Source organism: Nansenia antarctica (assembly GCF_963989245.1).
Source record: "Nansenia antarctica genome assembly, chromosome: 12".
NCBI lineage: Eukaryota > Metazoa > Chordata > Actinopteri > Argentiniformes > Microstomatidae > Nansenia > Nansenia antarctica.
The window spans coordinates 31380014-31403279 of NC_137682.1; the positions used below are offsets into that span (position 1 = coordinate 31380014).

Genomic DNA, 23266 nt, shown 5'->3' on the forward strand with positions numbered 1-23266 from the left:
TATCAACATAGTAGTATTTCCTAAAAATGGTGTGTTGGTAACAGTGGGCAATCATTTTAAATGTACTGTCTTCTTTTTTTATTACAGCTTTGATGCCCGGATGGGATGGGAAGGAACTACACCGAAGTCCCACTAGACACATTATGGACTATAATGATAAATGCATACACACGGACACAACATTATTTTTTTTTACCATTCTATTATTGTATTGCTAAATTGTATCTTAACTACTTTTTTCCATTGCCATTTTGCTTTCTCTTGCTGCTGCAATGTCGACTGAAACTGAAGCCATAAGAATTGTACTCTCTTGTACTTGTATAATGGGATATAATAAACTTTTGGCACACATGGCAATAAATCATGAACAAATCATGAATCTTGAATTATTATTATTATTTAGCAATGTAAGTATGTCAGCCCTGCAAATTTGTTTCCTGAGGTTTAGCTGACAACCCCACTGACAGATGACAGGTAGGTAATGCTGTTAGGATGGTTTTTTATTTGCATAATCTATGTCCTGGCTTAATCATATGAAGTAAAAAAATAAATAACTAAAGACACATTCATGTTGATTTGAGGAATTTGATTGTCTTTGCATCCCTTCCTGTCATTAAACAATCAGCTTTAATCAATGAGGATCAGCCTCTTTAAAACAACACCTTGGTAAGGGCAAATCTAATATCCCACCATCCTCACAGCCTGCCTTGAAGGTATCTTATTCAGCTAATGTATTTACTGTGATAATCACAGGGCTGTCCGCCTCTCTGTCGTCTTGTGCTAGCTAATGCCCTGGTCAACATGTCTTACTGTCTGTGAGACAGCGCTGCCGTCCACTTTTAGGCACTCAAGCTCATAAATCAGCTTGTTTTCACTGCATGGATATCAAAGGGCTTGTTAGGGAAGTCCATGATAACTGGCTTGCGGTATCCGCCATGGCAAGGGTAATATACCTGTCAGCTCTATAGTAACTAGTGTCTCCCCCTGGCCAGCTACAACATTAACGACATTTTCTGTTTTTTCCAGATTATGAAAGGGCAGATTGTAAGCTTTCAAATGATGTGTCATACGTTGAAATCTGAAACAAAATTGGAACTGGCCATATTAACACTTACAAAACATGATGAGGGGATAATGTAGATTGCATGCAAAAGTGTATAATAGCATCTGTCATCTTTTTTTACCAAGGTATTCAACATATACAATATACAAATACAGTATGATATAAGTCTAAGGGACAATGACATCCACAACATACATAAACATTGCAGTGTGTGGTGAACCATTGTACAATGCTATCTGTATGAACGTTTATGTTCATGCTCACATCAATGGCAGGTTACTGCGGTTGAAAACAATAGGGGCATTGTGCATGTTGTGGGGAGGATCTCCCGTTATTGACATTAGTAAGTCTCCTGTGGCTCCTACTCTTGGTATTTAAAAATTGCTTCCCCTGTCATAACATAGGAGGGGGTAAAATACTGAATGCCGCTCCCCTGTTCCCCCATCTACCAGGCTAATTGCTTGAGAGTGAGTTAAGCTGACAGGTGAAGGTGCGCGATGGATGTTTGACTGGGTGGGGGGTGGGGGGTGGGGGAGCAGAGTTTGGGGATTGACGTTACTCCTCTGCTGTGACCTGCGTCTGAACTTGGACCTGTAAGAAAATTACAGGCTCTCCAATTAGACCACTGGTGTTTTACTGCAGGCTGTTTGTGTAACCCTCCCTTACCTCGCCAGTCGCCACACAACAATGACCCAGAGGTGCTTGGTGCCTGTGCAGACCTGCCGCTCTCAGCTCATACAACATCAACAGCCCTGCCAACCAGAGACTCTGTTTTCACAAGGTTTCAAAAGGGGACATGTTTGCCCTCTGTCCTGCAATTAAAGCTGATACACTGTGCCTGGTGCAACAGATTTATTTTTCTAGCCTTCATTGAACCATGTGGGTTGGTTGTGTCAGTTCTCATTCAACATCAACCTGGCGATTAGCATGGCAACATGTGTAATATATATATATATATATATATATATATATATATATATATATATATACAGTATATGAAAACAAATGACAATGTGCATTATTTATTGTCACTTTGTCACTATTGTGACAATCACTTTGTCACTATTGACATTTTACAATTTACAAGGAATCTTGTGATATGGAATGCAACATGAAACCTTCAACTAATGTAGTAAAAGGTTACAGCTGAGTTGACACAAAAGACGTGTCATAGGTTTGACAGATCCCTTGCATACACCAGAAGATGAGGCCGGGAGGCAATATTCAATGCATACACATTGCAGTATTCATCACCTGGATGAAACTATTCTGTACATTACGTCTTTAAGCAAATGCTGTTAAAAATGGTTAATTCTGCATTTCATCAGAAGTGTTACTTTATTTAGCTTGATTATATGCACTAATAGGTACTGTAGTTTAATAGTTTGTTTCAGGAGGAGGTTATTGGCTACAGAATATTCGTTTGAAGAGTTCAGTTCACTTCAAAATAAATCATTCTCAGAGAACAAAGCATTTACACTCTGTGTGTTGTGACATTTATCGTCTTTATATTTTCCGCCAACCAAAATGTTGGCCTTATAGTGCACCAAAAGACTCCTCTGTGACCCCAAGAAAGGAAGTTACAGTATAAAGAGTATTTTTAGTGTGTGATTTCTAAAGCAAACAGTGGAGGTTAGTACTGAGTGAGTTGCAATGTGCTCTAACACCTTGTGTAAACATACTGAGGATGCTTTCTATGAGTGTGTTAGGAGGCAAAACCCCCTAGGCCTTTCCTTGGACTGTCAGCGGCGTCCTAAAGACAGGAAGTTGTGGAAGGGGGTGACATTTAGGTCTGTGTGGGTGTGCATGTCTAAGGAAGGTCAAGGTGAAAGGCAATACTAGAGGGCTACATTAGTGTACTGCAGCATATACACTGTGTTGAAGCTACAACAATAATGAATGACCCGGGGTAGGTAGGCATGAATGTTGACACAACTGTTAACAACCGTTGTCGGATAGATAACTATTAGCAACTCATTTTGTTTGGGCCAGAATATGGAATGTAACATAAGAATGAAGAAAAAGGCTGTATATCTACAACCAGAGCCAAACTATGCAGTAACCATTGTTCTGGGCAGTCATCATTCTTAGCCAATGAATAAAAAGATGATAGAGTATCATATTTCGATGCCAATCGACTACCCAATGATTTAAAGGTGAAGATGCCCTGGCCCAAATTGCAATCTTAGATTACCAGTACATGGTTTGTTGCTCAAGTGTTTTAATGGAAATGTTTTAATGAAAATGAATAATTCAAATTCGGTCTATGAAGTCATACCATCGGCCTGGATTAAAATGTAATGTAGGATTGAAGTAGGATTAAATCTGTATCTGGAAAAAAATAAATAGTTTATTGGTCATATATATATCATATATATATCAATATTGCTTTCAGCAATATTACAGGTTCCTGAAAATAATTTATCTTAAAAAATCTAAATTACTGTGCTTTTACAATAAAACCTACACAGTCTCCTAATAAAATTGTGCACCATACATAGATAGTACGCATTCCCAATTGCATCTCCTGGTTGAGGCATTAGAGAGATTTTTGGACAATATGTTAAAAACGAGCTCTGAGATATGTGAGGGTAAGTGAATTTGTGTGACCTAGTATTAGGCAGTATTAGGCATTAACTTTGAGTGGTTCAATAAATAAGACAATTTCCAAATGCTAGAAATGTCATTGCTATGACATGAATCTGACCAGATAGGGTACCTCCTCTACCTCTCTGTGCGACATCTTGAGGTGACCAGTTTGTATGAGTTTCTTGTCGGCCGTCCTGAGAGCACCTCATGGCCGTCCTGAGAGCACCTCATGGAGGGGCCGTCCTGAGAGCACCTCATGGCCGTCCTGAGAGCACCTCATGGAGGGGCCGTCCTGAGAGCACCTCATGGAGGGGCCGTCCTGAGAGCACCTCATGGAGGGGTGGTAAGCAGATCTTGTCGGCCGTCCTGAGAGCACCTCATGGAGGGGTGGTAAGCACCGTCCTGAGAGCACCTCATGGAGGGGCCGTCCTGAGAGCACCTCATGGACGGGTGGTAAGCAGATCCTAAAGTCTTGAGCAGCATTCTGGAGAACACCTAGAGTATTTCATAATGAAAGGCTCTGAACATGTGTATATGTATTTGATATCAATAATATAATGCTAAACTAAATACAAAACAATTATCAGACATTGTGTCGAAAACAATGACAACAACAACAAACAATGATTCAGTAGCTTAGCAAGCTGTATTTACATCCCAAAAAATACTTTACTACTTTATATGAAACAAAAATTGCAAAAAAATGTTTTTAAGTCTTTGCATATATAAATCTTTAAAAGTCCAAAGTGGAAAATCTAAGTGTTGACAAGCAGTCAGACAGTTTTATGTGAAAGTCAGTATGAGGCATGGGGTGCTCATGGAAGAGCCTGCGGGCTGAAAACATCTCTAAAAGATTTTAAATGTTTGGCAGTTTCCTCATTTCTTTGGCGCAGGCTGTGATTTATTCATTTCTAGAACCTGTGACATCTTAAGAGGCTTCCCTCGTGGCATTGAAATCAGCCCTCCCCCATTGGACATAGATTACTGCCAATATTGTAAATACATATAGTACCACTCACAAATGTGTACAATGATCCGTAAACAAAAAACAGAAAGCACAAATATAATGTACTATCCACACACATATACCCCTTGATTTGGATTCGTAAACCATTATTTAAATACAAGCTAAATTATTTGTCAATATGGATTACAAGTTGTGAATGAATGCTTATACAATTGTAAAATGAAATGTTACAATGTGTGAATAAAAATAAAAGCAGTGACAAACAGCATTCCAAAATTATTAATAAAAGCATTGTTTTGTGTAGGAACGCCGTTCCTGCCTTTCTCAGCTAAGTTAGAGAAAATGGTGAAGACAGGAGTAGAGCTCACCCCGAAAGCTGCTCCATCTCAGGCAACTCTCCATTCTACAACACCTGGCCCCACACTCCCTGTGACGCCAGCCTCATCAACAATGCCAGCCTCATCAACAATACCCATCGCCCTACTCCGCCACAGGATGCTATCTACAACACCCATCCCCATCCCCCGGATGACACCCAGAATCAGTTGATGCTCTAACAGTCCCTGCTTCCATAGATTGGTTGATACCATTGACATTCCTGATATAAAGCTGGTACTCTCAACTCTTGCTATCCCTGTTCATATCAGTAACAGAACAGTTAATTGCAAGTCTGAATGCTTTATACACCCCTCAAATTTAATTTCTGTACCCTGCCACACACAGCCCACACAGAGACCAAACACAAAACCACTCAAGCTAGCACTTTTCAATGCCAGATCCTTAGCTAATAAGTCTCTCTTAATCAACGACTTGATTAGCTCCTATGAACTAGATTTCTTATTTATCACTGAGACCTGGTTAGATAAAGATAACAAGACACCAATTCTTATTGAGTCAGCACCCCCCAATTTTAGAACCTTAGATGTCGTTAGATCCCACAAAAAAGGTGGTGGAATCGCCTCTTTCTTCCGAGACAGTTTTAACTGCAAACAGAAATCCTTCGGGGAATTTTTATCATTTGAATATCTTTCAGTTGTTTTTAAATGTTCCACTCGAATTCTTTTTATAATTTTATACAGACCACCCCAATACTCTACTAGCTTCTTTAATGAACTTACAGAGCTTCTCTCCATCATTACTACTGAATTGAATGGTCTGATCATTGCTGGTGATTTCAATATTCATGTAGATAACTCAGAGGACAACAAAGCCAAAGAACTCTCTGTTCTGTTAGATGTTTTTGAACTTCAACAACATGTGAACCTCCCTACTCATAATCAATGTCACACTCTGGACCTTATCATCACCAAAGGCCTAGATATTTCAAATGTTGTTGTAACCGACATTGCCCTGTCTGACCACTGTTGCATATTCTTTGACGTATCTATCTTTCCTGTTATTCAAACTATGTCTAAAACTATTTCCAAACGATATATCAATGAAAAGACCAGTGCACTGTTCACACAGGCCTTTTCCCTAGCCCCCCCCCCCCCCCCCCAAACTTCTATTCCAACCTCAGTAAATGACCTTCTACACGATTTCAACTTAAAAATCACAAAAACCATTGATGATATTGCACCCATTAGATCCAAATGCATCTCTGGTAAGCAAAAAGCTCCCTGGAGAACTGCCCCATCCGTAAAGACCCAAAAAAGAGAATGTCGTAAAGCAGAGCGCAGATGGAGAAAAACGAACCTTCAAGTCCACTGATGATATCTATAAAGAGAATCTTCAGAACTATAACTTAGAAATAAGAAGTGCCAGGCAATCATTTTCTCTAAGATCATAAACAATAACATCAATAATGCCCGCATCCTTTTCAGAACTGTTGACAGACTAACAAATCCCCCAACACCCATTGCTCAGGATTTTCACTCAACTAGTAAATGCAATGAGCTTGCATCCTTTTTTAACAATAAAATAGAAACCATTAGACAAGGCATTACGTCTTCTGTGTCAGGCATGAAAAACATGTCCCCATTAACAACCCAATAGGGCGGACATAACAACCATGTCACAATTTAACACCATTGATTACAAGACCCTAGATAAAATCATGTCACGTCTTAAACCATCCACCTGTGCCCTTGATGTCCTGCCTTTTTTAAAAACATATTTAGCTGCATGGCAGGCGAACTAATACAAATAATTAACACCTCCCTTTCATCAGGAATCTTCCCTGAAGCCCTGAAAACTGCAGTTATTAAGCCTCTACTAAAAAAGAACGGCCTAGACCCATTTGTACTAAACTACAGACCCATATCAAACCTTCCCTGTACAGGAACAATTATTGAAATGGTTGCCCACGAACAACAATTATTTGACCCTAAATGATCTCTTTGATGACTTTCAATCAGGCTTTCGCCCCCTACATAGCACTGAAACGGCCCTTATTAAGGTCCTTAATGACATTCGCGTAAACACAGACTCCGGAAAAATCTCAGTTTTGGTACTACTAGATCTTAGTGCTGCCTTTGACACTGTAGACCATGACATTCTAATAGATAGACTAAAAACCTGGGTAGGACTTTCGGGCACTGCCCTAAACTGGTTTAGATCCTACCTACAGGACAGAAGCTACTATGTCTCCATTGGCAACTTTGTATCTGACCAAATTAAAATGACATGTGGGGTTCCCCAAGGGTCAATCCTTGGCCCCCTTCTATTCAATCTCTACATGCTTCCATTGGGACACATCATAAAAAAGAACTAAATTGCCTACCACAACTATGCGGATGACACTCAAATCTACATAGCCCTCTCACCGAACGACTATAGTCCCATTGACAATCTCTGTAATTGCATTGAGCAAATAAACGCCTGGATGACACAAAACTTCCTCCAACTAAACAAGGACAAAACAGAGATAATTGTATTCGGTGCACCTGACAAAAGATCGAAAGTCAGTGCAAAACTTGATTCTCTCTCTTCACAGTAAAAAACAGGTCAGAAATCTTGGTGTAATTCTAGACTCCGATCTAAACTTCAACAGCCACATAAACTCGATAACTAAATCAGCCTACTATCACCTGAAAAACATAACAAGAATGAGAGGTTTCATGTCCAAGCAAGACCTTGAAAAACTCATCCATGCATTTGTTTCGAGTAGACTTGATTATTGTAATGGTCTACTAACAGGCCTATCTAAAGGAGCTGTTCGTAAATTGCAGCTCATCCAAAACGCCGCTGCTAGGGTCCTAACAAAAACAAAGAAATTTGAACACATTACACCAATCCTGAGATCCCTGCACTGGCTACCAGTCTCTCAGAGAATTGAATTCAAAATCCTCCTAATTACATACAAATCACAAAATGGTCTTGGACCAAAATACATATCAGATCTCCTCCCACCCTCTATTCCCGCAAGGTCCCTAAGGTCAGCTGAGACAAATCAGCTAATAATTCCAAGAGTAAAAACAAAACACGGTGCAGCAGCTTTCAGTCACGCTGCTGCATGCTCCTGGAACAAACTCCCTGAAGAAATCAAACAGGCCCAAACCCTTAAAATATTTAAATCTAAGCTAAAAAACGTCATGTTTTGCACCAGTTATGATTAAACACAAACACTTCTATCAATGTCTTTGTTCCATTAACTATTGTCTTTTTAAATGTTTTATCTATTTACTTCTTATATTTGCTTTTATTCATTGTAATTTTTATTTTCTTATGCTCCTCTTGCTGTATTTTTAAATAATGCATGTAAAGCACTTTGAATTGCCCCTGTTGTATGAAATGTGCTATACAAATAAACTTGCCTTGCCTTGCCTTGCCTAGGTATACAATCATTTGTGGATAGAATTACATCTGTGGATTTGTTTTCATTCATTTACAGAGTTTTTGTGTAACATTGTGTGTTTTTACAGAGAAATGATCCACACATGGAGTAGGCCTGTCAGTACTGTCAGTAGGCCTGTCAGTACACAGAGAAATGATCCACACATGGCTTGACATTGGCTTCGTCTTAGTTGACTATCTACATTTAACTAGAACGTATTGGTGGAACCTGTAGGCCGGAAAGGCTTCTGTCCTGTTGACTTGGTTTATACCAAAGATTTTAAGTTTATACTCAGTGGGCGACTGTCGTTTGACACAAATTGCAAATATATCATGAACATACTATTTTTACGCCATATCAATATCATCGTTTGTGAAATGCATGAACACAGAACGATAGCAGGTAGATGCCAAGTGGGATCCTTGGAAAGACACTAAAACCTTAACCATTTACCTAACCAGGCAACACAGTGTATTGCGCAAGGCATGAATAAAGTTTTAATAAAGTTTATTGTTACATCACATTACACAAGTGCAACAGAGTAACATTCTAGGCTTCAGATCCTGACATTGCATTGCATCACAAGACATAGACATAATAAATCAAGCATACTTCAAGGTAAAAAAAAAAAGTGTCAGAAGTACAGGACATAAGTGACAAAAAAGAATAGGCATAGTATAAGATAAGATGTACAGGTAAGACAAGACAGGTTGCACTAGCAGTGCCACTAATGATAATAGAGTTCACAGTAGTAAGGTGGCTTGAGCTTAGGGTTGCTGTAGTCCATGCAGAAGGGGTGAGCTAGGGGAAGATAGTCAATTGACTACAGTGGTCTTGTTCCCCCTGATTGCCTGGGAGAAGTAGCTGTTTGTTAGTCTCTGAGTCTTGGCCCTGGGGCTCCGGAAGAGGCCTCGTCTTTTGGATGGCATCGGTTCTAACAGGCTGTGGTTGGGATGGCTGGGGTCTTTGATGATCCTCCAGGCTTTGCTGACACACCGTTTGTCGTATACTGTATATCCTGGATGGAGGGAAGCTCACATCCGGTGATGCGCTTGGCTGTCTGTACCACCCTCTGTAGCGCACTGCGGTTGAGGGCAGTAGTTGTAGTTGCCGTGCCAGGCAGTGATGCACCCAGTCAATATACTCTCGGTAGTGACTCTGTAGAAGGCCTGTAGAAGCTGATGAGGCTGCCTGATTTACCCTTTACCTGCTCTATTCCAACCTAAACATCCCTATTTATCTACTAGAAATTGTTGAAAAAAGGTATTAATTTGGCATTAACTGGCATTAGCTGGCATTTTAATAAAGATGTTTGTTTATCTTTCAAAATGGTAAGTTCCCATTGCTCTACAGTCTACAGCAATGCCAACAAGTGGCTAGCTTGTCAGTTGAAATGATGATCATTGACAAATGTTTGACTACTAAGAAAAGCTTTATTCAGTACAATAAAATTAGACCACAGTGAACCTTTCATAAGTAATAGATTAACACAAATTAAACACAGAAAATGTCTAAACTTACATTTTGAATGTGATGAAATGAAGTTAGGGAATTAGAGTATTTTAGAACTAACTGCATCTTCTCTAACTGGTGCGTTGCTGTCACGTAACCATGACAACATATGCAATGACAGGGTTGAGAAAATAGTTAATAGATGAATGGAGATGCCAACTGAGATGCAGTGGTGAATTATTTCACCATTAACATACGGGATGTTAGTGTCATTCTGTTAACATTCTGTAAACAAATGAATGAAATGCACTGTAATTTGATCCACAAATGCATAGACAGTTCTTAAGTGTTGTATTGAAATTATTGGATATCTACACAAAGCAATACGTTTAACTTTGGAAAAATGTTTGTCACTGCTTTTGTTTTTATTCACATGTGACATTTGTTTGCAAATGTAAGAGCCTTAATTCACAAATATTTAGCCATATTTACAAATTATATATTTTTTTTTTTTACAAATACAAATCAAGAGGTGTTTGTGTGTGGATAGTAAATCATATTTGTGCTTTTTTGTTTTTGATCATGATACACATGTGTGAGTTGTATTCTACTATTTACAATAATATCAACAGTCATCTGTCTCTGTAATCTGTCTCTGTAATCTGTCTCTGTAATCTGTCTCTTCCCCATTGCAACATAACATGGAACAAGGAATAATAATGGAGTAGATCAACTCTATGTTCTCAAAATAAAAATAGAATACTTTACATAATATCAAACATATATTTTGCTTTACAGAATATTACTCCAGTAAGTTACAGTGCATTACTTTATGTTATCAATATTTCCAAATATGAATTTAATTGAAATTTACTGTTTTAGAAAGATAGTTAACGTGAACACAACACAGCAAAGTTCATTGACCCCCACACCAAATAAAAGAGACAACACTGTAAAACTGTTCTACAGAGTTTTACAGAATAGTTCCAACTGCCAAGACAACTGTAATTCAGAGCAAAAAGTCATTATTTACCAATGTTTAATTCATGTGTTATCAAAGCAAATATGTATTTGCAAAAGTAAAACACTATAAATGAACAATTGTATTTGATATATATTCACCATCATGGTGTCTCAAGACTGTTTAAAGCTTGTTATATTCTCTGGGTCAAAATAAAGGCACCATATGAGTGAGATCATGTTTCGATATTTTAGTACACTATTGATTTACATATATCGCAACAATTCTCAGGCAAACTGAATACCATGTGACCAAACAAATCCCCTTGTCTGAGGGTGGCAATGCGACCTCGTCCCTCACAGAAGGGACACAACAGAAACTCTCCCATGGACAGAATCCACTGCGTTACTCTGGATGTGTGTGTGTGTGTGTGTGTGTGTGTGTGTGTGTGTGTGTGTGTGTGTGTGTGTGTGTGTGTGTGTGTGTGTGTGTGGAATCCACTGCGTTACTCTGGATATTCTCTGGTTTTGTACAGTGTTTTTGTTTTTACGTGTGCCTGACACTTCCTGAAGTTCTTCTCTAAACACAATTTTATTCATTATGTCAAAAGTGATATGGGGAAAATGTCTAAGCTACTGTACCTATGAATGTCATCAACTCCAATCAAAAGACAAGAGACTCTCATTGATACCACAGGTTTTTTCAGTGATCTTGAGGCACTAAGTGCTTCTGTTTTCCAGTCGGCACCAGTCTTCAGCTGTTTCATAGAATGACATCAGCTGTGTTATCTAGCTGGCTGTGTGAGGCTCTGATTGCATTGGAAGTGGCTGCTCTCGAGAAGCATCCTCAGCCCCGACTGTGGGATTGTGGGTCTCTGTTGCCCAGCCAACCGTGCTGAGGTCCTGAGGTTCCGACTGGGGAGCTTCTATGTGAGCTAGCTCTTCTTCAGTAGCCCTCCTCATCCTCTCCTCCTCAGCCAGCCTGGCCAGCCGCTCCTCCGCTTCAATCTCCTCAGTGGTGGGGATAGAGTTCTTCTTGGGCCTGCCCTTGGGCTTGGTAGGGGCCTCCTGCCCTCCCTTCAGCACCTGAAGGAGTGGACACACACAAACAAAGAGGCTTAGTGGACGTGTGATAAATGCTGTTCACGGTCAATACTGGTTATTATAGTCATTAAGGGAAGACATTGAACTGTGTCGCTGCCTGTACAGTCATTCATCTTTCGACTTAACGGTTTGAGCCTTTTTGTTCTCTGTTGACCGGACTATCGCTTGGGGTCCCAGCCCTCATCATCATCATCATCATCATCATCATCATCATCATCAGTCAAACCCCAGCTCAGTCCCCCTCCCATCACCCTAGCCTATAGTTGCCCTGGGGTCCATGATTTTCCTTGCATGCTCTCACCATTTTCTTCCACTTCATGCGTCTGTTCTGGTACCAGGTCTTCACTTGAAGTTGTGTGAGGCCAAGGGACTGGGCCAGGTCCAGTCTGCAGGGAAACAGAGACATACACACTCCATTTCAGTATAAGTGTTTGACCATTCAGCAGATCAGAATTCAGGACAAACACCATTTGGATATAGACAACGAAATGTCAATGAATAGATGTAGCTGGATTATTCAAAGGAAAGGTAATGTGGAAGTACATCTATTGCATACATTTCATTCCCAATCACCTATACACGAATCTGATGCATAATGTGCTGTGGAGGCTACCATCATGGCTAATTATGACTTAATACCACAATTGGCATTGTATCTCAAAGTCATCTCTTTGACATGACCTTCATTGGTCAGACAAAGGCTGCACACCTGCAGAGGCAGAGCTGATATTGAGCATCTGTATGAACTACAGAGGTCAGTAATCTAATCATAGCATTCATAGCTGGATGTTCTGGGGGTGAGGAATCCTGGACATTTCCACCACATGTGTGCTGATCCATGACTAATAAGGCTATTGGTTGGCATGTAATGTGATACCCAGGGAAGGGGGATAAGTGAAAGTGGGATCAGTCTGCAGAGGGAGGGGACTTTATAAGGTTTTTTAAATGAGATTTCCGCTACATCTCCCTTTAAAGTCCTTCACACTCAAATTAGTGGATTTTCCACCTCCCCCCTGCATCAAACCAGAGGAACAGAATTGCATTTGATGGGGAGAGAGAGAACAAGAGATTGAGGGGGTGTGTGTGTGTATCTCTATCTGTCCACAGTGTGAAGTACTGTATGGAATAACCTTAGTCCACACAGCTGTAGACCAGTGATTGAGAGCAAGGGGGACAGTGTGTGTATGCATACTTTGAAATAACTCTGCCAGAAATACAGGCAATCAAGTTGTCCATCATCCTTGACTGTCAAAGCCGCCCAGTACAAGGACTGGAGGCGAGGAAAGTAATTACAGGAGAGGAAAGCACCCAGTTATTTATGTCATTAGTCTTCTATGGAGGGAAACCACACACTTATACCAACAACCATGTAGTATGAGTGACTCTGCTGGAGGCTGGGGAAGGTCCATGTAGTATGAGTGACTCTGCTGGAGGCTGTGGGAGGTCCATGTAGTATGAGTGACTCTGCTGGAGGCTGTGGGAGGTCCATGTAGTATGAGTGACTCTGCTGGAGGCTGGGGAAGGTCCTCTGTTTTGCTGATCAACTCTAACATGCATCAGGTTGGGAATTTAGCCATAGCTCAATTTGTGATGATAATGACGATGATTAATTCCAGCTATGATTATAATAATCTTGAGTTAATAAAATCAGTATTGCCTAATGATTTAATTCATTACAATCTGTACTGTGGTTTTCTGGAGCTATTATGAACTGTAACTCTAGTCTTCAAACACTGTCTCAGTCAAAGTTCACAGTGTCGAAAAGCCAAAAATACACTACACTTCCAACACTAGTTGGATCATAACAAACCAAACTGGGGAGCCATTCATCTGATGTGAGGGTTGAAAGGGGATTTTCTATGTTTAATTAGTTAACTGAGTGTTGAAATGCAATTTTTTTGACAGGATACAGTATTTGGTACTGATAGCTAGAAGGGCCTGAACAGGCCAACGTTTTTATTTTATGTTGTTTTATTGGTAATTAATCAGGGGTAAGGAAAGGGACAGCAAGCAAGCATTTTCTGAAATACCATCTGTGATGCTCGTCAGAACAAATGTTTTACTGTATCAAATTACTAGATATTTTTAAAAAACAGTTTCCTAATTTGAGGTGTAAAAGCTGTTTGCGATCCTTGTTGTTTGAATGAGGGAACGTTTGGGGTTTACAGCTCAATATTAATTTGGGTTATAATGGAAATATGGCCAACAGGCCAAATATAGAAATACAGAGTCTAAAATCAAATGGAAAATGTGTTATGACTATATGTCAGGTCCCAAAAATGACCCAGGGACTGGAACCTAAGACGTATTAAAATGGATATGACCTCATCTCATTGTACAAGGCTAAATGTATTTTATGTACACCTGCACATATATTAAATGATTGGCAGTAAATCAATGTGATACATTGCTATTTGCTTGTGTTGGCAGATGTCCCTGGTTTCTTGAATAGAGCAGTGTTTCTTTGTTGAGGCTTTTTACTATTCAAGAGCTTAAAGTTAAAATGTTACTCTTGTCTCAACTAGAATGTTGAAGTAATGCCCTGGCTTAGGGAACTTAACCTTGCATGAGACATTCCCGAGGACACAAAACAAAATGATATGACATTGAGTCAACCTCTTACCATTTGCATTTGTTTTGATGATGATGTTGTGTTTGTGGTTGCTATTGTCATTGTTGCTGTTTTGCTTTGTTTTCATTTCGGTTAATTTAATTGCTTTCACAAACCTTGGTGATGACATACAACATGAAGTGTGACAGGCAGTCAAATGAGTCAGAAGTAAAGCTATGTTCTGCTAACCTATCAGAGGAGAAGTCACATGACATCATATGGAGATGATCTAACTGACTGACCTGTCTGGGGTGGACAGGTACTTCTGTTTCTGGAACTTCTTCTCCAGCCCCATGAGCTGCAGCTCGGTGAAGATGGTGCGGCTACGTCGGGGCTTCTTCAGCCGGGGGGCGCTGTGTTCCGTCTCTGATTCGCTGCTGATGCTGACTGGCGTCTCACTGGGGGAGGGCTCGGAGGTTCTGGGGTGATGGGGGGAGAGCAGGGGCAGGTGGGGCACCCGGCCGGGAGACGAGGGCTGGGAGAGGTGAGAGGGCAGGTTTGATGGCTGCCGTGTGATGACTGAGAGGAGGGGGTAGGCACGCAGTGAGGAGGACCCTGGAGGAGCACAGATAAAGTCAGAGGTGCAATAAAGCAATAAAGACAATTGCAGTACAATACACTCGTTTTTAGTAGAGCTTTTATTCACCACCTTGGATGGTAGCTTTATCGCCCTACAATAATCACTTAGAATGGGTTTAATTGCTATTTTTTATGACATTGAAAAGTGTTTTGCTTTTGACCTCTTTGATGTATGAGGGTCAAGATCCTGATGATGCAGTGTGTGTTCCACTCTGCTCCTTTGAACTCGCCAAATTGAATAATTATTTTTTTCCGGGGCAGATAAACGATGTCTCGCAGCCATCCCTAACACATGCACTCACACACAAGCACGCGCACGCACAGACACACAGACACTCACACACACACAGACACACCACACACACACACACACTATACACACAAGGCTGTAAATCAAAAAAAACAAGTGACTATGGCCTTTACCCATTTAACTTTCTCCCCCCGCTCCTCTTTCTCTTTCTCTCTCTCTCTCTCTCTCTCTCTCTCTCTTTCTCTCTCTCTCTCGCTCGCTCACTCTCTCTTTATCAGAGCAGACAGAAGCAACAAGACGCCAGAATCAATAAAAAGTAACACTTGTCTGGGGGGCCACTTGCTGGAGCCAAGAAGAAGAACGGTGCTTCAGCATGAACATAATATCTTGTGAGGAAAAAAAACCTTATGGCTTTGAATATAAAACAGATCCCATATCATCATTTACGAGTGAACTACGAATGACATAGACACCAATGCAGTGACTGACGAGGAGCAGGAGAGAGCAGACAGAAAAGAGGAGAGAGCAGAGGAAGAATATAAAGAGAGTGATAAAGTCAGTGACAGTATAGGGAGAACATTAGGCCATCGCTGTGCATGCAAAACACTGTGTGTTCCTCACTGACTGTGGTAGACCTGGACCGCTCGGGTTGAATCACACTTGGGACATAACTTTCTTTTATGCTAATTCTTGCTAATTATTGTTGCTTATGCTAATATTTGCTAATGCCTTCCCCTGAGAACTTACCCTAACCTTAACCACTCACTTCCTAATACCAAGTTAAGGCCTAATACTACCTAGCTAATACTACCTAATACTACCTAGCTAATACTACCTAATACTACCTAGCTAATACTACCTAATACTACCTAGCTAATACTACCTAGCCACCATGCAAGTCCTAATTCACCTGGTCAATGTAAATATAGGTCGTACTCTGAGGCATGAACAATCAGAATTGCATTCTTATGTATTGACTACATTCTTATGTATTAACTACATTCTTATGTATGGGCATGAGATCAGGTTGGTTGGTTGTACTAAGAGGAAACTGAGCAAGTGTTCAGGCATAAAGGGAGGAAATATGGTGGGAGTACGTGAAGGCGGCTGCACGCTACAGCCTGCCCTTATTATATGGCCCCCCTCCATCCCCTTCCCCCCCCTCAGACACAGCCTTGGGCCGGTCCATGTGCATGACATCATTGCAGAGTGCTGAGCTCATCACTAATGTTCCACCTCTAAGAAGAACTGCTGCTGCTACCACAACGAGCCTGGACATGATGCATCCCCCACCCCTCTCTCCCCCCTTTCTCTCTCTCCCCCACCCCTCTCTCCCCCCTTTCTCTCTCTCCCCCACCCCTCTCTCCCCCCTTTCTCTCTCTCCCGCTCTCTCTCTCTCACTCTAACAGTTAGTCTGTCTTCAATTCTGCGTTCTCTAGTCTCTATTTTAACTCCTCCTATTTTAACTCAACTGAAAGTGATTGTTCTAGATTGATTGAATTCCTATCTCCTTTAAGCTTTTGAGTTGTTGCATTGTTTTTACAATACCACAGGAACTACATGTTTGGGTAAATCTGTATGGAGAGGTATTTCAGAATATTGCAAAATTATACAATATACAAGGGCAGAACATATAGAGGGTGTCTTAATTTGTTGAATCAGGAGATAGATAGTAAGGACACGTCTCTGTCTTTCTTCTTCTGACATTCATCAGGACATCTCCTGTCAATGCAGAGCTTGAGGTTGTCTTGAGAGCTCTGACAGCCGTGCTTTTTGGATGGTTGTCAGAAAGGAAACATCAGACCTGATGGTGATGTTCCACTGACAACTGACCCGGCTTTCTGAGCTGAGATCTGACACATTGTTGACAAGTGCCAATGTCCCGCCAATAGTCTACAAATAAACCATTTGTGTAGCAGGGGAGTGCAACACTGTCCATACTAAAGCACAGTGATACTCTTGACAAGCACAATTGGAATGTTCTGACTGGCACAAGTGCTTATGGTAGTCATTACAGAGGAAATATTTGCTAAGAATAGATCAAGAATAGACTGTTAGCATTTGCTACACATGCCTTTTTAGCAAATGGTATTGATGATGGAATCGTTATTGTCATCATTGATCAAATAGTTACAATCAGAAGTGCACAATTTATTTTATCATGGGGCACTTTGGCTGCTATGGAAACTGAATCAGGTGTCTTCAGTAACACAGTCGTTGATGTTGAACTCAAAGTTTGTGCAGCTTTTTTCTTTGTGTAATTTGACTCAAAGATTATGACTCAAGTCTTGGCACTTGATGTGTAAATGAACCTAAGGTGAGATGCTTTGTTTTGGGTTTATCATGTGGTGACAAGTTGAGAAGTGTTTAAATGTATATATTTTTCAGACATTATGCTCAGCCAGCACAAGTGAAAGACTGCAGGGATGGGATAGGCAACCGGGTACACTTCTTCTTAAACTGCTTCAACTCTCGCTCCTTTAATTGGTGTCATTCACCTGACAGTTCTGGATAGATCCCAGATTGGGTTCCTGAAAATGTTCTGAGGTTTCAAGAATGGTGGGTGTAGTTGTTGTGGTACGATTTTACCCACACTTACTGGCAATCAACCCTGACTGTACCTGTATGCCTATCAGAAGTCATTACATTACTAAGTGTTTAAATAAGTATTTTACATGAAACACAGTTCTGTGAAATGGAGTTTATAGCATAGGTTCGGGAGAAGAGTTACACATGACAAGATGACACACTCCAGCAATGCCCCATGCACCTGCTCATTTTATTAGCCCTGCACACATGCACATGATGAAATAATCAGCCCCACAAAAGTATAAACAGCACTCAACCTCTACTCATTGTATCTCCTGATTCTTGCATCCCACTGCCACCCCGCCCTCCCTTCCTCCTTATCATTGTCCTATTTGTGTCTGGGGGGTATGTATACACAGCTTCGGTCCACGCCAAAGCCTAGCCCCACCAGATGGGAAAGTCTCCCACAATCCCGATCCACAACAAAGGGCCAACTCTTCCCAAGGGAAGGCCACTCTGTGTGTCTAATAGCTATACAGTATGTGAAAACAGTAACACATGATCATAGTCCTCAATGGCAGGTCTTATTGTCTATAAGCGGATTAGCTCTTAAAATAGGATGAAAACCCTTTGCTCTTGCTGCTTTCTTCTCTAAGCCGTCAGTGGTGGTGAAGGACTGGGTTGCAGTGCCTAGGCCCCTGGGGTTGTGCTCCCTCCTATTTAGCCATTTTTCATCATGTTGTCATGTACGATTACGCCACAGTTGATCTTTATCTTTCGCTTCCTTCCAGAAATGTCACTAAAAGCCTTGGCCTGGGTTCTGCTGAGAGATGAGACTCCAAATGAAATATTGTAACCTGCCATTACACTGTTCATTGCTCCTAAGCAAGGTAATGATCTGCTCCGGGGTCAGGTCTGTCTCTATAGCTGCTGTCATTTTACAGGGCAAAGAAAAAGAAGGAACATGAACTGGTTTTACTGCACACACCGTCAAGAGGGCATTTGGTGTTGCACAGGAATTGGTCGAGAGTCGAGAGTCGAGAGATGATACCAGAGAAGGAAGACCACCATCGATAGAGATCGAGCCTAGTGCAAGACCAACAGATCAGAGAGATATATTTGAGTGCTATCCCCCCCCTGCCCCCTCCCCAGCCCTCCTTTTCATCACTGTCCTACAGCAGCCTCTACTGGTACATGCTGGTCGAAGCAGCTCCACAATGTGAGAACGGGGACTGAACTTTCACTGATGGAGATCACAGGCCATTGGCCTTTCACTGGCTCTGGGCCTATAAGCCTGCCAGCTTCTATATTGAGCGTTACGAGCCATTGAAGTGCAGGAATATACTGTGTCTCACACCCCCTCAGCTACAAATAAGTGGTGGGCAGTGGGTACTGATATGTGGGGTGGTTACTCTATCCATCCGTCACAGGGCTGTCACAACCCTCACAGTGCCCTCTAGTCCGCACCAAGCCCCACATCAGAGAGACGAGGGAATCGCTCCATCTATTTATACACCTTCATCACTGTCATCATCAAATTGCAGCGGGTATTATTTCAAAAAAGTTTAGACAATTATAATAATGATTACTTGAGAGTGCAGTAGTCATGCTGGTTGGACTCAGTGGCATCCCAATGAAAAATCTATTTAGATCTGCTACATTACTTAGAGAGTAAACCATGATCATTCTGTCTGTCTGTCCTCCACTGTCTGTCTGTCTGTCTGTCTGTCTGTTAGAGAGTAAACCATGATCATTCTGTCTGTCTGTCTGTCTGTCTGTCTGTCTGTCTGTCTGTCTGTCTGTCTGTTAGAGAGTAAACCATGATCATTCTGTCTGTCTGTCTGTCTGTTAGAGAGTAAACCATGATCATTCTGTCTGTCTGTCTGTCTGTTAGAGAGTAAACCTGATGATCATTCTGGTGGAAATAAAAAAGACAGTTGATATCTTAGAGATGAAAATTAGAAGTTTGTGAAGAATGTCATATCTGCTCAACTACAAAGATAGAAAGAGAGCTGCACACTCTTGCGCCGATGCTAATAATTGATTTAACCAGTGTTTTTTTCTTAACTAAGTAAAAAACACTTCAACAAAATGGTCTTTGCATCTAATATTAATTTATCAATATAAAGGGTCTTTAAACAGTATGAGCAGTTATTCGGATCAGAATCGCTTTTATTACATCCCAATGTACAAGTACACAAGAGTAACATTATTTGGCTTTGGTTCCTCAACATTGGATTTGCAGCATCAAGATACAAATTCAGTATAGTAAATAGGTAAAATAAGTAATAATACAGTAATAAAGTAATAAGTAATTCAGGTTCAGTTTAAATTAATTATGTATTTATAATTACATTGAGATTGATAATAATGATCGGTAACTGTGCTAAAAATATTTTGCCGTTCAGGAAGCATGTTTCCGTCAAAATGCATTTGGTTTGATTATTAATTATTGAACTCAAATTAGGTCAAAAGCATTTTTTTTGCAAAATTACAGGAAATGAATTAGTGATGCAATAAAATGTCATGCCTATTCTCAGTCCACTGTACCCTCAGGCGGACAAATAACCAGACAGCCATTGATGGCATCACCAGACCTTGAATAAGGAAAAGGCATGCCCCCCCCCCCCCCCCCCCCCCCTGCAAAATGATCAAGTACAGTGTTGACAAATGTGTATAGATGAAAAAGTATAGTTTTGATCAAGCACAGAGGCATTCTCAAATAAAGAACAAATAGGTCTAGTAAGTATAGATATCAGCAGTCACTGTGGATGTTTTGGTATCACGCAACAGGCCATGCCCTTCACTAACGCACCTTTGCTCTCATCCAAACCAAACCATGGGACTGTACACATTTCTTCTACTGTGTTACCCTCAATGAAGATACCCTAGTGTCTGTCTCAATGAAGATACCCTAGTGTCTGTCTCAATGAAGATACCCTAGTGTCTGTCTCAATGAAGATACCCTAGTGTCTGTCTCAATGAAGATACCCTAGTGTCTGTCTCAATGAAGATACCCTAGTGTCTGTCTCAATGAAGATACCCTAGTGTCTGTCTCAATGAAGATACCCTAGTGTCTGTCTCAATGAAGATACCCTAGTGTCTGTCTCGGCTAGAGGACATTGCCTATGCATCAACACATGTAGTGCAGCAGCAGCAACACTCATTAGGGAAGGCCTATGGGTTTAGCACAGTGACCACGTTAATCCTCATGAACAAGTGGACTAGTGGTTACGGCTCTATTAGGAGCCAAAAGCCTGCTGTTTGAAGTGAGTGCAGGGCTGGGTCTGGGTGTGCTGCGGAAGGGTTTCTGACTTCATGTTTCTTTTGTCAAGGGACAGCATGTTTACTTGACATGTCAATGTAATTAATAGAGAGTCATGTTTCATCTCTCACAAATGCCCTTAAGCATCACTCTGGGGCTCAGTCCATTCACAATATTTTCAGAGAGATTCAGAAAAGATCATCATTATGACAGAGCAGGCAGTAATGACTGTAAAATGTACTATGTAAACCTATCAATTTAGTTGCAAGGATTTGCTGATAACTTGTGAGATAGCATCAATTATCATATCACTGTGGTGATATGGAATGTAGTTAGCGCAGGAGTATGATGTTTTATTGGGAATGAAACAGTGTCTGTTCAATGATGTGTTAGTAGTATAGCATGAATGTATATAGCCTATAATGACTCAAATGCATTTCAATAAGCTAACCACTTGCCCTGCTCCTATATTTAGTTTAGTTTAGTTTATTAGTTTATTATATCGAGGACAATCCAAATACATGAACCATATAAAATACAGTAAAAAAGGCAGCGTTAGCCTAGTCGGCTAATTTTCAGCTGAAGTCCCCGGCCAGTTGCAACATGGCATCCTGAAAAATATCTAATATATATCTACAGTATATAAAAATATCTAATATATATCTACAGTATATAAAAATATCTAATATATATCTACAGTATGTAAAAATATCTAATATATATCTACAGTATATAAAAATATCTAATATATCTACAGTATATAAAAATATCTCTCCAGTATCATACAGGTCAGGTGCATGGTGAATCTATCCTTTAAGGTAGGTACACAGACTGGTAAGAGGCAGATGGTTTTAATCGATCATTATGACCCCATGCAATTAACTTGTCAACTTGACCCAAACCTTTTATTCCAAGTGTCAACGACTAACTTCAACCTCAAAATGTCCAATCAGAGCGAACGACACGTTGAATGAACATGCAACATGCATAGGTCCAAGTCACAACCGACAATCCTCCCAGAATACGGCCGATGTCATTTACATGGACATGTTTACATTTACATGTTTACATTTACATGGACATGTTTACATTTAGCAGACCACTTTATCCAAAGCGGCGTGTGCGTAAAAGCACAACAAAACAACTTGTATCATTTAATAATAATAATAATAATTTAAAAATGTTGTTGTTGATCCCATGATAGGAGATGAACATGTCACATCGTGAGCTTAGAATGATAAGGTTCTATCTCCGTTTAGAATGATAAGGTTCTATCTCCGTTTAGAATGATAAGGTTCTATCTCCGTTTAGAATGATAAGGTTCTATCTCCGTTTAGAATGATAAGGTTCTATCTCCGTTTAGAATGATAAGGTTCTATCTCCGTTTAGGGCAGTTCAGAGATATTGAGCGTCAAAGTTTTTACATTCCATTATGTTCTGTGAGATGGAACCTTTGTATTTTATTAATTACTAACTCAAAAATGTCAACATTTTAAAAATAACACCACACAGGCATTAATAAACACCTAATGGGTCAGATTATGTAAAAAAAACTCAATTTTGACAAAAATGGAGATAGAACCTTATAATTCTAACGTCTCGACATGCATACATACATCTGCAATGGAAGGTTCCACTTACCCGAGCAGGAGTGCAGAGGCTTGGGCCGGACGATGAGAGACGGGCACACGGAGTACAGAGACAGTTTCTCAAAGTAATCACACGTCTCCTTGGAGAGGATCTCGTCGATCATAAAAGTTTTGTAGCGCCGCCTGGCCGCTTTCAGCTGGCCGGGGGAGGAGAGCCTCAGCTCGGCCTGACAGTGCATGGTGTCCCGCTGGGTGCGATGGGCTTTCACACCGGGCCAGAAAGATGCCTCACTAAATATCGTCAAAAGTGAAAACAGTGAGAATAATAGGATGTCTGCGACCGCGTTAGTTTTATTGATGCATTTCTAGCTTCTTCAAACAGACTAACTTTAGTGTTCTCAGCCAGAGCGACAGCCTTCCATGAATGAACTGAGTCCAATGTGCCTGAGCCCGACGCTATATAAACCATCTGATCTCCCCATAGCCCATACACATCTTTACTGTCCCGGGACAATCTGGGTGTCAATCATCTC

At 40.7% G+C, this 23266-nt stretch overlaps 1 protein-coding gene across 1 annotated transcript; it reads right to left on the reverse strand.

Moving 5' to 3' along the window:
• Positions 1 to 11595: 11595 nt before the first annotated feature.
• Positions 11596 to 22972, reverse strand: barx2 (BARX homeobox 2; the record flags this gene model as incomplete). Its single annotated transcript, XM_080543383.1, has 4 exons — positions 11596 to 11892; positions 12212 to 12296; positions 14764 to 15076; positions 22786 to 22972. 4 exons carry the CDS (start codon positions 22970 to 22972, stop codon positions 11596 to 11598), a joined length of 882 nt encoding a protein of 293 aa, XP_080399509.1.
• Between the last annotated feature and the right edge of the window lie 294 nt (positions 22973 to 23266).